Source organism: Ctenopharyngodon idella, chromosome 11 (genome assembly GCF_019924925.1).
Source record: "Ctenopharyngodon idella isolate HZGC_01 chromosome 11, HZGC01, whole genome shotgun sequence".
Lineage (NCBI taxonomy): Eukaryota > Metazoa > Chordata > Actinopteri > Cypriniformes > Xenocyprididae > Ctenopharyngodon > Ctenopharyngodon idella.
Window position 1 is genome coordinate 21,444,291 of NC_067230.1, and position 16,181 is coordinate 21,460,471.

At 37.7% G+C, this 16,181-nt stretch overlaps 1 protein-coding gene across 15 annotated transcripts in view; it reads right to left on the minus strand.

Annotated features, from left to right (window-relative positions):
- The window catches only part of iqsec1b (IQ motif and Sec7 domain ArfGEF 1b), a 181,268-nt gene continuing 165,087 nt past the window's right edge, over positions 1–16,181 (minus strand). For 14 of the 15 annotated variants that reach the window (XM_051911869.1, XM_051911868.1, XM_051911874.1 and 11 more), the window contains 11 exons: positions 15,865–16,026; positions 14,467–14,589; positions 13,290–13,456; positions 12,797–12,936; positions 10,751–10,780; positions 10,010–10,135; positions 9,621–9,720; positions 9,112–9,273; positions 8,757–8,933; positions 6,008–6,057; positions 1–3,828 (listed from right to left, as the gene is read on the minus strand). In XM_051911869.1, coding sequence (XP_051767829.1) covers positions 3,292–3,828; positions 6,008–6,057; positions 8,757–8,933; positions 9,112–9,273; positions 9,621–9,720; positions 10,010–10,135; positions 10,751–10,780; positions 12,797–12,936; positions 13,290–13,456; positions 14,467–14,589; positions 15,865–16,026 — 1,774 coding nt within the window. In that variant the 3' untranslated portion in view covers positions 1–3,291. The remainder of the gene's footprint in view (positions 3,829–6,007; positions 6,058–8,756; positions 8,934–9,111; positions 9,274–9,620; positions 9,721–10,009; positions 10,136–10,750; positions 10,781–12,796; positions 12,937–13,289; positions 13,457–14,466; positions 14,590–15,864; positions 16,027–16,181) is intronic. The other variant, XM_051911876.1, reaches the window with a different exon arrangement.

The following is a 16,181-nucleotide window of genomic DNA, read 5'->3' on the forward strand; positions in this document are numbered from 1 at the left end:
TTCATGGTATATTGTTTTATTTCATGTTCTCAACATGGTCACAGTTATAGTTAAACATCAATAGGGTCTCGTCATCTACTTAGAAACAGAATGCATATTAAAACCATAGTTCTCCTCTCCTCATTTGGAAGTAAAAAAAAAAAAAAAAAAAAAGAAGAAGAAAGAAATGCATGTTTGAGTGGACGCACATGAAAGGCGGTGAGAGTCATGTAACAGTCGGCTTATTAAAGAAGATCCTATGACAAATTCAATAAGTACATTTGGTAGCAGAAGCAGTGTCATGTTAATATGAGTCTCTTCAAGGTGGAAAAGAACTACACCGTCAAAGCGATGGTTGAGCGAAAAACAAAAAAGTATAATACAGACTATGTACACGGCCATTCAGAAACCCCCTACACTTACACTTTCCCTTTATCATCCATATTAGATTTCTATATGATATGCTTTTTTTTTCTAATTTCTCACATTGGTTTGTGATATATATACAGCGACACAGGCTTTTTATAGAAAAAAAAAAAAAAAAAAACAGAAGTGTAATGATCTTTTTAGGGAGTAAACAAGTGATACACATGCCGAGAAGTGGCACAGAATAAAAAGTAACAGCAAGCCAACATCACAAACAAAACAGAAACAAACAATAAAACCAACCAATCGAACAAACAAAAGATGAGAAAGAGCATAATAAAAAGAAAGCACATTTCTTCATTTTTAAATAAGCTCACATTTCAACCAGAGGTGCTAGGCATCAGCTGCATGCAAAGCTTTGTGACGTTTTGACTTGACCGTCCAGTACTATACAGTACAAAGCTGAAGCACCACAATACATTACAAATACACTGCACTGAAATCCATAAAAACATTCAACTCAAAGGTGAAAAAACCTAAAAAAAAAAAAAACATATAAAAAGACTCTTTTTGGACAGTTCTCTGAATTTATGGTCAGAAATGGCTTCGGGTGATTGCATTCATACACAGAGACGGTCTGATTAATGTTTTATTGTACAAATTACTGGCCTCGGTGCATCTTGGGAACAAGCCAGGTGTTATGAAGTCTGATAATGACATAGACACGGATTTATGCTCTATTATCCGTAAGCTTTTATCACTACACGGACGTGCCCTTGCGGCACTTCATTACGATTATGCTACCGGCTAATATTTTCGTTCATAAAATATTGGATGATCAGTGTTTGATTTTTAAGCCCAGATAACAAACGGATGTCTTCTAATTGATTCTATTTTGGTACGAAACAGGATAAAGACATTTTGAATGAAGAGAAGTCTACAGATTTTAATATGTTCATCATCATCATCACTCATTTTACAACGGTCAACTGTAACACTGATAATATCTCTGGAAATATGCAATATCTAGAGAATATTTTGTACAATATACATGCAAGAGTACTTTAGTTGACATTCCTGACAGTATGTTGCAGGTAAAACAGAGACCAGGGAGAACAAGTTGTCGATGTGGGCGAGAAACAATATGGGGACAGATGTATATGTTGTTAGAAATATGATATAACAAAAACAAACCAACCAACCAACCAATTGGTTGAAATTCTGAATTTACAAAACCGAAACATACATATTGCACATGATTAGTTTAAAAAAAACAAACAAACAAAATCAGAAAAAAAGAGAAACAATGCACAGCAAATGTCGTAAATGCTGACATTGGTCTCGTATAAGAGACTGAGCTCATTTCAGCTGTGATTTCTGTACATTAAGTGAGTATTTACAAAGACAAGTGCTGTTCAGAAGCTCTGTGCTTGAGTTAAAAGAGCGTCGACACACAAAACGAATACATCGATCACAGCTCTGTCACCATTTATCTACTTACAGTATAAAACAAGTCAAAAATTGAACCAAGAGAGGGGATATGTGTGAAAAAAACATGTCCAAATCCGTTCCGAGTGAGAACACATCCATCCGACCCACTGCTACATATTATATGCAGTTTACATTACATTAGATTACATTACATTAGCTGTGTTTCTGAGCAAGTGAAAGGCATTCTCACAGGAGGACAGAAGAATATGTATCAAATCTACTTCATTTCCACACAGAAGAGGGCACACGCTCAGCCTGCTGAGAAAAATCTACGTCTCTGCACAAACTAAGCTTTGAAATATGGGGAGAGAATTCGATCAGCTTTGAAGTGCAGCCTGCTTTCCTCCGACACTACCACTAATGTTAGACGTCAAAATAGCCTTTTCATCGCACCGGCTTTACCATAAACATCTTCAAATGTACATTTGTTTCATATTGTTTTATTCATCTCTAAAAAAATAGTTAAAAAAATAAAACCATGTTGCAGCAGTGGCCGGGACCGACGAGTCGAGGCCGTGGAGGATCCATCAGTGTTCCGCCCTCCCCCCCTTCCCACAATCCCTGTGATTGGTTAGCGCTACGTAGATCCCAAAGGAGGTGGAACGAACACAAGCCGGAGATTCCGGGAGAATCTTCCAACTCCAAGGCAACCAATAATTTCCACGTTGTTCAATTGGCCACCTACTGAGTATCAGTGAAAACTAGTAACTCCTACGTCGTGAGTACACAGAGAATACTGAGATTTTATCTGAGGCTTCGGATCGTCTTTGTTCTATACCAATAATAACAATAGTTGCTAATATTATTATTATTATTATTATTTTACAAAATACTATATGCACGACATACACAAAGCAAATCTTTTTTCTTTTCTTTTTTCTGAATAACTCAGTCACTGCTTTTTAATAATTGGCACGTTATAGTCCCCTAACTATATCACAGAAATGTGTGGTCTACAGCTACATTAAATACTGGAACACCACTCGTTGTGACTGACTTCGACAGACCGATCTCTCAAACCGTTCTTCTAGCAAAAACATAGTTTCTGCAAACTAATAAGCAGGCTATTTGTTAATGCATTTAGGTAATTAAGTACAAGAAAACAGTTGCCACGGTCTTTTGCGCATGCTTTTGCTTCACCGCCAAAGTCGAGAGGGTTGAAAGTCTCTAAAATGGAGCAGCAGCAGCAGCTTTGTCTGGGGCTCTACAGCTTGAGCAATGACTGGTAAGAACTGATGATTTGAGTTCTAGCCGCCCCAGAAGGCCGGTGCTACACATTGTGGCTTCCTTTTCTCAGAGGAAACGGGATGAGTTGAAACGTGAGTCAAGGTGCCCTTTTGTTCATGTCCTGGTAGGCAGCAACAATCCGTCACACGTTACAATCTAAACAGAGGCCCAACGGTCACCCCGCCAAAAATGGTCCCATTCCCAAGAGGAAAGAGTTTATGGAGGGGCTCAAACCACAGTGCTGATGCCGCTGTGTTTGGGCTTGGTGCTGCTGGCCGCCGGAGGAGGAGCCGGAGGCTGGCTGTGGTGGTGTGGTGCATGCTGGGAGTGGGACGGGTGCGGCCCGTGGCCGTGGGGACCGTGCGAGTGGCTGTGAGAGGAAGAGGGGCCGGGTGGGGGGTGGTACTGGTGGGGCGGGTGTTGAATGTGCGCTGGGGGGTGGTAGTGATGGTGGTGGTGGTACGGAGGGGGATTCTGCATGTGGCAAAACTGGGTGTGGTGGGGGTGCATCTGGGCTTGGGTCTCAGTGATGGTGACGCCATCGCGGGCCGTGTGGTGCAGGTTGGTAGGGTGCGGGGTGTGAGAGATGAGTGTCGGGTGGGCGGGGTGGGACGACTGGGGAGGCAGAGAGGGCGACTTGCCCCGCTTGGTGCCGAATAGGGAGCCAAGGAGAGAGGAGGAGTTGGGGATGGACTGCTGGCGGGAGGGGCAGTCGCGGCTGGAAGGGGTTCGGCGCCGTATGTGGGGGCTGCTAATGATGGACCCCTGCAGGAGGACGAGGGAGAGAGAAGAACGGAGAAGTTAAACACGAGATGTGTACAGCATGCTCAATGAGTCAAGAGCACAGTTCCATTTATTAATATTCCACATTCTGCATTCTGAATGTTCATTTAAATGTGTAATTATCAGGGTTGGGAACCAATCCATTTTTCCATTTAAAAGAAATAAACAAACACCACCGATGATTTTCATGTTAACGGTTTCTTCGATGTCCATAACTTTGGACCAGCATAGTCCAGTTCATTAACAAATGACTCTTATAAGCCAGTTCATTTTAATAAATCATTAAAAGGACTCAAATGAGTTCTGGACTCATGAGGTATTGGTTTTAATCAGTGTAATGGCTCACTCGCTAAATAAATCGATTTGATTCTTGAACTGAAGTCATTATTTTTGTCATGTCCAAATCAAGAAGAACCACAAACTGTTACTGTGACACTTAAATCAATGGAGTTATAGACTAGTTGTGCATTGTGTAAAGACACATTCAGAACAGAGCTTTGACATAATAAATTGCACTTTAATTATTCATAAAAAAGTTTTAAAATATAACTAAAAAGTTTTAGTTTAGTATATTGGTTGAAAAAAAGGACCAATTTTTTTTAAATACTAAAAGAACTGTTATTGCAATCAATACTGTGAACCGTCCAGTAGAATCAGAATCAAAATAAGTGTAATTCAGTTGAATTCTGAATGATTCCCATCCCTAGTAATTAAATATTTCATACATTTTAAGTCAGAGAACATAAATACACAACCGTTCAAAAGTTTGGGGTCTGTAAGATGTTTTAAATGCTTTTGAAATAAGTCTCTTATGCTCATCAAGGCTGCATTTATTTGATCAAAAATAAAGCAATGCATGGTTATTTTGTGAAATATTATTACAATTTAAAATAACTGTTTTATACATTTTAAAATGTAATTTATTTCTGTGATTCAAATTCAAAGCTGAATTTTCAGCATCATCACTCCAGTCTTTAATGTCACATGATCCTTCAGAAATCATTCTAATATGCTGATTTGGTTTTCAAGAAACATTTTTTTTTGTGGAAACCATTTTTTTTTTTTTTTTTCCCCAGGACTCTTTGATGAATAGAACAGCATTTATTTGAAATAGGAATCTACTGTAACATTATAAATGTCTTTACTGTCACTTTTAATGCGTTTAATGCATCATACTGACCCCAAATTTTTGAAAGGTACTGTAATACAGACCAGAAAGTTAATACCCCAAATAGTATCACATAAAAAAATACTGTAAAAAACATTCCTTTTATGTCAGTAATAATAAAACAAGGACCCAGCACTCAAGCAATGCATCATGACCATCCATCAGCAGTTAATGCATTTATAAAAGACTGAAGCAGATCCCTGAAAGCCATGCATTGCATGCAAAAGCTGGAACAGGCAAGATTGAGTTAGCATTTAGTGATGTTAAAGCGAGCATATGGGCTTTCCTGCATTCTAGGATAGGCTGTCAATCAAACTGGCACACAAGATAACCTATACGGACAAAATGGATGTCAATCCAAATCCAGTTTAATAAAGCATCTCCTTTGCTATACTCCCTCGTGTTTATTATGCTTATCTGCACATAGATGGGAAACTATTTCGAGGCATTCCGAGAGGTAAAAGGTGCTTAGGGCAGAAGAGGAAGAGGTCAAGTGGTTGGAGGTTGGTGAGGAAATGAAGACTTCGCACTTTTTGAAGTGCTCTAACGCAACACTATTGTTCACTTGCAGCGGCCAAGTGAAACATGCCATCAGGAATCAAATCAAAACAATTTACAAAGTAAAAAGACACACGCAGCCCACTGTACGTGACATGGGATGTTTGCATTAGTTGAGTCATGCTGACTAAGTTGGACCGTGGAGATGTTATGATATGTGATGTGAGCCACGGGGGCAGAATTCCCCATCATTCCACATAAGCTCCACAGGAACAGGCAGCTAATGCATGCAGGGTGGCCTACTTATTTCAAAAACAACACCACACACATACAGATAGTTGAAACTACTGAGCAAAGAAGCAACCAAAAAGAGAAAGATGGTAGAAAGACCAGAGAAAGAAAGAAATAAAGCAAAGTTGCAGTTTCAAAATGCAACATTGTCACACAGAATAGCGGCCTGTTGTAGGTTCTTGCATCCTATATCACGGTACTTACTTCCATATTGCTGTCTAGAGATCCTGCACTGCTGCGGCGCCCCCGCTTGCCTGAGCGAGACATGCAATATGATAGATTAGAGCACGCTCGAACAGTCAGATATATAGAGGCGCATGTAGAAGCGTATATATCCTGCCTGCCTACAGGGGCGCTATTGAGACATGAAGCAAGCAGCCGTAGTCTGAAAAGGGAGGAAGGGTAGAGCCAGGTGGGTCGGGAGCTTTTAAAGGGCCAAAGGATGAGGGTACACTGGTCCTAACATCAATAAGCATAGAACTACATCTTCAACAAGTGTCTTAAGCAAACTGGGTTTTGATGACTACGAGCAAACTGAAGATCCCTACTAGGGCTGCACGATATATCAAATTAAAATTGATATCGCTAAATTGTCAAATTGCACAGACTACGATGCAATTAAATAAATAAATGCGCTACCGGCTTCAGAGCGGCACTGCTCATCCACATGTGTGAAGCCCATGATACAGAGCCAAGAGGTGCCCACAATCACACTGAATTGAATTCAATTGAATGGAATAAAAGCTTGATGGTTTAATGATTAAAAAATGAAGAAATTAAGATATAAATATTAGTATTAGAATTTTACTACAAAATAAAATATTTTTTTATTAAACAATCGATTTCTTATTTTACAGTACAACAGTTACAATATTACAATAGATTTCTTATTTTTGAAATATACACTATAAAAAATTATTTTCATGATTTGTTATCACAACATTTCTTCTTTGTCAAATCAACTTAGATAATTAATGTGGTTCAGATAACATAATATTTTGAGTTTCTGTTGATTAAACCAATCTCCTTCATTGTATTAACTCAAATTTTTTATTTAAATAAACTCAAAATTTTAAGGCAACCAGGTAACTTACTTTTTTTAAGTTAGACCAATTTTTTTTTTTTTACAGTGTGTTATTAATAATAATCACAATAAAAATCCCAATTATTTATACTGAATTGGTCAAAAACAGTGGGAATGTGTCCTATGCAAACTCAAGTGGAGATATATATATATATATTATACCAAGTATAACATTTTTATACCAAGTATTTTTTATATACCAAGTAAACCCAAGTGTGAAAATAAATAAATAAATAAAATTAAATAATTAAAAAAATATTTCAGCCCTAAAAGAATGGTTTCTAAAAAATGTCTTCAGGAGATTAAAAAAAAAAAAAAAAAAAAAAAAAAACATTTTCCAGCTTTTTAATTAATTTATATTTTGCAATCCCCAACAAAATCACCCCACTCATTCTAAAATTATTCATTTGCAGAAAATGTAAATATCGCAATGTCAGTTTTTTCCAATATTGTGCAGCCCTAATCCCTACACTAGGTCACAAAAGCAACTGAATAAAAAAAGCAAAAACAGTAAAGAAAAAAAAAAAACATTATCATTTTTGATGTATGGTCAAATACAAATGTGGCAGCTCAAACCGGCAGTATGAAACAATCGTCAATCTGAAATAAGTACTGAATGACTGAATGACAATGTTAGCAGAACTATTAACTGCTATACACGTAGATTCTTCTTAATACATTTTTATACAAGATACTACACACATTTTCAGTGCTGTACAGGATTGTTGGGAGTGGGATATTCATAGCTTTGCCAGACATCTCTCAGGTTCATATGTGTAGTGCCTCCTTCCGTCAGTCTCAGCGACCAGCTTGGTCGAGTTCAATTCACACTTACGGAGTGTGACTACGCTGTGAACTGATTGTTCTAACAGAGAAGGCATGTGAGGACACACTTCACACTAGTGTAGTGACTGCCATGTTTAGGGCTCAAAACCATCTGCTAAATAGGGTGAGAAGATATCACAGCTCACGAATTGTGTGAAGGTTCAATTATAGAGTGGGGAAAAACTAATGTGGAGGATAATATTTGTCAGGATGCGTCTAGCTTCATTAGCCATGGCGAAGGACATCCATAACAGGGCTGGGTGATACAGGTTACTATTATTTTTATTATTATTAATACATTTTTTAGCATTTTATTTTTTATTTAATATAATAAATATTATAATTGCATTTTATATATATATATATATATATATATATATATACACATATATATATACACATACATATATATATATATTTTTTTTTTTTTCAATCACAGGAGCCATCATTTCATCCAAGCAGCCATGGAGATATAAAAAGTTTAATGTAAATAAATACATAAATAAATACAGTAAAAATCTGTGTTATTTTTGTATTATTTATATACTATTATAGTATGTATTCATATTTTGAATTAGCTTTTTTTATTTTCAGTTTTTCTAATTTTTGTTTTTCATCTATTATTTATATTTTACTTCAATTACTGAAACCAATAACACTGGTAAAAATCTACTTAAAATAATCAAAGAATGCTTTCCTATACTGATTTTCACTAGAAAAGGACCATGAAACTAGTCAAAATGACAAAGTCTTTACAATATCTAATAGTCAAATAAGAACACATTAAACAAATCCAATGATTAATTTTAAATTGGCAATAAAATCCTTGAATACTGTAAATATTTTATATATCACCCAGCTATAATTGATAAATAATTGAGGCTACACTAATGGTTGTGGACAAACATCAACTTAGAAGCAAGCATTCAGCGATCTACTTTGGCAAGAGGCAAAGTATTGTTTGGACAAGACTGCACAAAATAATCAGAGTTTGTGACAGATAAAGCCAGAAGCAGGTCGTGTCACGTGGATCTGTACACTCACCTGCATCTGAAAGGTCACGTAAGGAGCTGCTGAGGGCACTTCTCTTGAGGCCTTCACCTATGGCGTAACTGTCATCTAGACTGGTGCGACTCAGATTGCCATTTCCTGTCTCTTTCTTCAGCCCTGAGCTCTGGGAAATGCTGGGACGCACCACACCTTTTTGCTTCTCCAGTTCAGCTGGAAAAAAAACACCACATCATCTTCACTGATCATTTCAATGCACCGAACATCAGACAGGGTTTGCAGTGCAAGTTATTTGAAAAAACACCACATTTTTAAGGCCCATATGACTTTATTTTGTGGACTATCCTGGTCACCCTTTCCAACATAATGAAAGTGAATGAGAGCCGCTTACACTCTATTCTGTACTTCTCCATCTCCTGCACCTCTGCGATGGACTCCCGCAGGTCATCTGTGAACTTCTTGCGGTCTTGGGGGTTAGGGGCATTGAAGTTGATGAGAACCTTGATGTCTGCGCCTGGAAGAGCTGAAGTGAGACGCACTCCATTGGGGTAATCTGAAAAGCAGCAGCGGGAGAGGAATATTTACAGACTGGCGGATCATGACAGCACTCAGACGTGCCCTTTTCAGAGGGACACACTAATCGATATTCTCACATTTCACAATCGCATATGACAGAGATTTTAATCTTTTTGTGGGAGAATAAATCGTAATACACAATACTTTGAGGATTAATTTGTTTTCAATCAAAAGCAAAAGTATTTCATGACCTTTAACACTTGTTTTCCTGTGTAGTGAAAAGCCTGGTTTTTACTTGACACGCCAGCACGAAACAATCAAACTGTATGAACATAGTCCGGAAAGGGTAATATGGGGTCAAAAGGGCTTTGACTCTTCACTTACACTGGTTTTCAAACAGAAGCACCTGCATCCCGTATAGAGAGAAGGACTGCCTGAAGCTGTACGTCACCGAATTCTTCTTCTTCTGGAAAATCTTAGTGACCTGAATCAAAAGCATGTCACATTAGGACCCCATCTGTTCCTAATTATCTTCTCTTCGAGCCTCCGGAAAAGCTGAGTAACACTTTCTGACTGTCTTTTAGACACATGATGTACACTTACTGACCTAGAATTAGACTAAATATGTCTTGCTGACCATTACACCATCATAACAACAAGAACATAACAACATAACAAAAGACGCTATGATGTAAGACTGTTCGGTCTCATTTTGTCCTGTTGTTATGTGTTCTGTTTTGAGTCATTGGGCTATGATGTATGTGCTTTCTTACCACCAAAAGGTCATTGAACAGGAAGATCTCTCTCTGGTGGAGACCCAACTTCTGAGGTTTGTTAGGGTCCGGCACTTCGAAGAGCCTGCAGTAACATACCAGTCTGCGATGTGGTAGGGACAGCACCTGTATGTGGGCCACAAATATCGATTAGCTCGAACTTGGTCCATAAAGGAGACCCTAGACATGTACAGAATATCAGTAATATCAAGTATTGCTGCATTATATAGTGCGTATGTATATACTCTGCACAGTATGCACATTTTCTGTATGTATAGAATAACCAGATGACACTGGCTAAAAAAGCAGTAGCCTATACTACAGAGCCTACTATATAGAGAATCCCAAAATGCAATGCACTCGACTTGACCTGCCATACTAGTTGTGGAAAAATACAAAATGCTAATATAAGAATAGTAGATAGTATACAGTATATACAGTAAGTTATTCAGTTAGTAACACAAAATAGATATAATAATAATTTATTTTCATTTTATTAAATCATTTATTTTGTTACATAATATTTATTTATTATTATTATAATAATAAATAGTGCCCTCAGCAGCTCCTTATTTCCTATAATATTTATCATACCCGACTCCTTTTCAGTTTTTGAAGTAGTAGGAGTACAAAAAAACTAAAATCATTTTTTTGAAAGTAACTTTTTTGTAACTATAGTTATCAGACTTTAATTGCTGAATGACATTAATAGAATAAAAACAGAATGAACATTACACTTACACATCCAAGGCCATGGTGCAGAGACCCAATCTGAAAAGAGAAAAAATGAGACAGATGAGTAAGAATCATAGCGAGAAGACTGAGGGGAGGCTTGAAGGTCAGAGAGTGGTCTCTCTCTCTCGTTATCAAGACCCCCCTCCGTCTACCTGTCAGATGTGAGCTGTGCTGTATGAATGGGGTGAGAAGGGAGGTTAATGAGGAGCCAAACTGCTGTTGCTTGAAACTGTGACAGGAAGTCTCGGCCCATTTTGAGAAACCTAATTACAGCACCCGGGATGCAGCGTCTGCAGGCAGGGGTCTCAGGCACAGCAGCCTTCTATCTGAGCTCCACAGGAGATCTCCATTATGTCCTCTCCAAAGATGTGTGGAAGATACACCAGGGAGAAGGTTTTCCTGGCAACTAAGCCATGCGTGCCATTTTCATTAAAGCTTAAATGTTAATTATTTCAGCTCTGAAAACCCACAGTGCCTCCAAATTCAACTGTGTGACAGGGACTCAGTAATGTAATGAAGATGCAATAGCTTCAGTTAGTTTAGCCTTGGAAGAGAGTGGCAACTCTGTTGGAGGGGTGATGTATATTGTACTTATCTCGTGTGGATTAAATAACGACGCTACCTGAACACTTTTCTTAAGCTACCACTATCCAGATGTACATCTATGAAGGTAATAGACTTTGGTCAGGGTAGATGCAGACACATTAAATTGATCAAAAGTGACAGTAAAGACTTTTATAAGATTACAGAAGATTTCAAATAAATGCTATTATTTTATTAGTATGATTATTAGAATGATAGTAGAATGATTTCTGAAGAATAATGTGACACTGAAGACTTTTTATTTTTATTATTTTTGTAAATTTTATTTTAAATTGTAATAATATTTCACAATATTATTATTTATAATCAGGGCTTGACATTAACTTTATTTTTTCCCACCAGTCACTATGTCTAGTGGTTTTCCAAAGTTACTAGCCACTGCAATATAGATATTTTTAATATTATCTCATAATTTGGCAGCAGGTATATAGGCTTCTGTCATTTTAAGACCTGACGCACGGATCCATTATACCTAATACACATGCATTTTCTTTCTCAACTATTTACGTTAAGTTAAAACATAACTGACTGTGTTTACGCGAATACTTGCCAAGACCGGCATTTTGACATTATTTTGGGTGTATTTGACTGTCTATTTGCAATTTAGTACTAAGAGGCAGCTTTATGTGCACACACTTTGGGAGTGAGTAGAAAATCTGTAAAATTCCGTGCAATACGCGCAATCCCATGCCGAAATTCAAGCCCTGTAACACCAACAATATTCATCCGGATCAAATAAAACAAGTGAGTGAGGGGAGGCGGGTCTGTCAGAGTCATGAGAGGGGTCCTTGTGCTGAAAAGGTTGAAGACCCCTGTTTTATGCAATATAATTATAAATAATATATATATTTTATTTAAAAATCTATTTTATTATTAATCGTTCAGCCAAAAAGACATAAAAACCTTGTCTATCGTTTTCATTTGCATCACATGAAAAGGTGTTTGAGTTCAGAGCAGGTGAACTGTCAGTAGATTTAATCTTTAGGTAACTCTAAAGGCCTCTGTGGAGAAGCAAATCCCATTTATCATTGTAGAGCATCACGCAACCCTCACCACATGACTTACATGCACGCAGACACCACAGTCAGATACCGTGAAGGTCTTGAGATAAGTATTAGATCTGTCATAAAGAAGAACATCTTGTAGATAAAGAATCTTCTCAGAGACTCAATGTCATGTGCCTCTTGAGGATAAAAAAAGCGTTTACAAACGGTAACTGACAGAACGATAAAACCTATAGATCTACACTGCATAGAGTGGCAAAAGCATACAAACACACAATAGGTGAGGGAAGGAACATGTTTAACCAAAGGCCTTGGATCATTTCACACCAGCGGACCATGACTGGAATCGATAAAGAGTCATTTCTAGAACTGGGGTCAATGTAAGTTCACAACACGATTGATAGAGATGGACTATGTGAAAGACAAAAGCGACAATGACACTCACCGGCTTCTTGCCAACAATGAGTTTCTCCACCTTCTGCACCTGGGACACGTGGTCTTCATTTGTCTTAAGCTCTCGTTTCCGGATTCGCTCATAGATGCCCACCAACATCTCTCGAGGGATGTCCTCTCCGTCGTCCACTCCTGTGCACAGGAAACACAAACAAAAGAGAAAGCCCAAGGATAATTAGGGCATGTAAATGATTTACGGAAATTTTAGGAAAGAATTCAAAATGTAGGTTAAGCACGACATATATATCGAAGTTAAAGGTGAATCTCCATTTGCTTTGCTCCAATTATTATGCAAGGTTGTGACAGGAAAGATGTCATTGCTATCCCAATGAGGCCATTAATCAGTGTAAAGCACATGCATTAAGCTTAATTAGAGCACATTTGAATATTAATTGTTTTTAGTAAAACAAAAACCTCTGAATGACTTGGAAGGGGAATTTATGGATGAAATAGATTCAGTTTGCAATGAAAAACATGAATCTCACCGCGAAGGTTCTTTACAAAGTCCTCCAGTTTCATTTTCCTCTCTGGCTTCACGTTTGGGCTGTACATGTCCGTGTTGAGGAGTATAATGGCAAACGCCAGGATGAAGATGGTATCTGGGTTCCTAAACTGACGCACCACCCCCGGGTTGCAGATGCAGTAGCGCTGACTGAATGCAAATAAAAAGCCACAACAACAAATGAACAAAGTGAAACAAATTAATATGAGATGCCGCTTCTACAGAATCAATAGCTGCTCTGGTGAGTAATTGGTTCTAGATGCACTAGTATGACAAGAAAATGGTAAAACTGCCACTGTGTTAAAGAGCTATGTTCATTTAGATAACACTTGAATGGACTTTAAATTGTTCATTTGGAAAGAATATGTCTGGCTGCAAGGGTTTAGTCATAACAATATTTTTTGAAGGTCTGAGGGTGGTGAACAGGCAACCATCGGAGTGATCTTCGTACACGTTGTAAGCCGGTGTGATCGCTCAAATGACAGACGGTCCTTGAGATCCGATCGAACAATGTTCTCTGAGGACTGAGAGAGTGTTTTATGCTTTTGTTTTGGTGCAATCTAATGAACGCCAAGAAAACAAACTAGAGATTCTCTTGCTTCTTACTGGCTATAAATGAAGTTTAACTTGACTCTAATTGGGGCATTTTCATTGTGTAATCACCAAGTTTCTCTTAAGGGGGCAGTTCACACAAACTGTCATTATTTATTCAACCTCATGTCAGTCCAAGGCACATTTTTAGGTGAATATCCTGGCCATTATTTTCATAATGATGAGGTTGTCAAGCTCCAAAAAAAAAAAAAAAAGTCAAAAAAGCATCATTAAAGTATCATAAAAGTGGTTCATATGACTCATAGGCTATATTCCAAGTCTTCTGAACATTTGTGACCAACATTTGTGTCATTATGCAATGAAAATCTTGATTTCCACATCTCTTTTGGATTCATTACAAAATGTTATTTTGATTATAAATCATTGGATCTTTTTAATAGATCATATGAGCCAGTTCACAAAATCGGTCTGAATGAGTCGTTAACAAATCAAATGGATCTAATTATACCATTTTGGAATAAGTGTGTTTTTATTTTTGGGTGAACTATCCCTTTAATTATGTTTTTTTGTAACACATTAAAAAAAAAATCAATTAAATTGTTTTTCACCTGAAGGCTTCAATGAGTCGCTCCACCTTCTGTGCTTCTCCCTGCACCCGGATATGCGCCTGGAATTTTCTCAAGGCTTCATCCAGCTCCATTCCAGAGAAATCCATCTCATCTACCACACAGCTGGAAAAAAGATAATGAACAGTGTATTCAAAGGACCGCCGCATTCTTTCCTGCACAATATATATATATGATATATAGTATATCCATGATGGTGTATTCAATAATGGTTTGGAAAAAATTACATTGTACTCCATGCATTGTATTAATGGTCACGGCACACATGAAGATATTTTAAACTGAGAGTGGTCACCACTGTTAGTCAAAGAAAAAAAAGGGAGTCAAATTTAGTATTTCAGATAAAAGCAAGCTCTATCAGTCTCTAAATCACAATCGTGGGGCATACAAAGCAATCGGAACGACATTTTGCTCCAGGGATACTAAGAGTGCATTTGATCTGACATGTCTAGATTTACTGATTTCAAGGAAGTGCCTTTAAAAAAAGAAGTGCTGTCAGACCGAGCTGAACACTGAGCTGCATGCCTTTATCTGTCCCCATTATCTTGACTGTTACTTTCAGATTGAAAAGGGAGGATGAGTTAACTTAAGAGTGAAAATGAGTTGATTCATTCTCAGGCACATGGTGTCGGAAAAGTACTTCATGAACCCAGACACCTCAGTCAATATATATAGTATAAAGCAGAGTAAGAGTCCATATATCATCCCTCTCTCACATTTTAACCCCAACAGAGGTTTGGCTGGAATAATCGTTTGTCATACGAGCACTAATTTCACAGGGTCACTAACAATTACAGCAAATGGTTGTGGCTACAATGAAAACGAACCAGTTTCAAAGACAACAGATCGTGATGTTTTCCACCTTTGATCCTAAATGCACTCGTTTTACAAAGAGGACACTAAATGGTTGTGGGAACAATTGTAAAAAGCCAGTTTCTGAGACAATGGACTGTGATGTTTTCTGCCTTTGATGCACTCAAAGCCACAAAAGCTTGGAAGGCTTAGACATGGTGCTCAGTTTGTCTCAGGAGGGAACACAAATTCATACAGGCTCCAGTGATATTCGCTTTAACTAATTAATTCTTCTGTGGCGAGGATAGTGAAGGATATTGAAGAGCATAATTACAAAGGAGCTTCATAAAATAAATGATTATCATGATGGACAATTTGTTTTTTTGTGTGTGTGTGTGTGTGTGTGTGTGTTTTTCTTTCTTTGGAGAATTTGTTTCTTTTTTGTGCATTTAGGTAAAAAATGGTTATGCACATGGAAAATACTGTATATATATTTGAAATAACTTGTCTTTGTAGCATGTTTCACTTTGGATGATTGTTTTTTAATACAATATACCCAATTAACCCAGTTAAATTTGCTGAACATACTCAAGAACATCTCTGTTGAACTGTTTCTGCCTGTTGCCCAGGAACTCGCCAATCATCTGTCGACTCAGCCCTTTTCTCTGTAACAGGAAATGGGCAACTCCCACAGGTGTGTCTGGGACAAATCCTCGCTCAATCAGGTATTGGATGCCCTTTTCAGGTTTCCTAGAGACAAAAAAAGATCAAGAGTTTGAACAGTGCATTTACTGGTCCCAATGTGTGACTAAGCCGCTCTCAGATCAAGTATGTTCTTGTGACTGAACCGTTACCACACAAGATTAAAAGGAACTTAATGGCCCAGTGCGAAGACAGGCAAATCC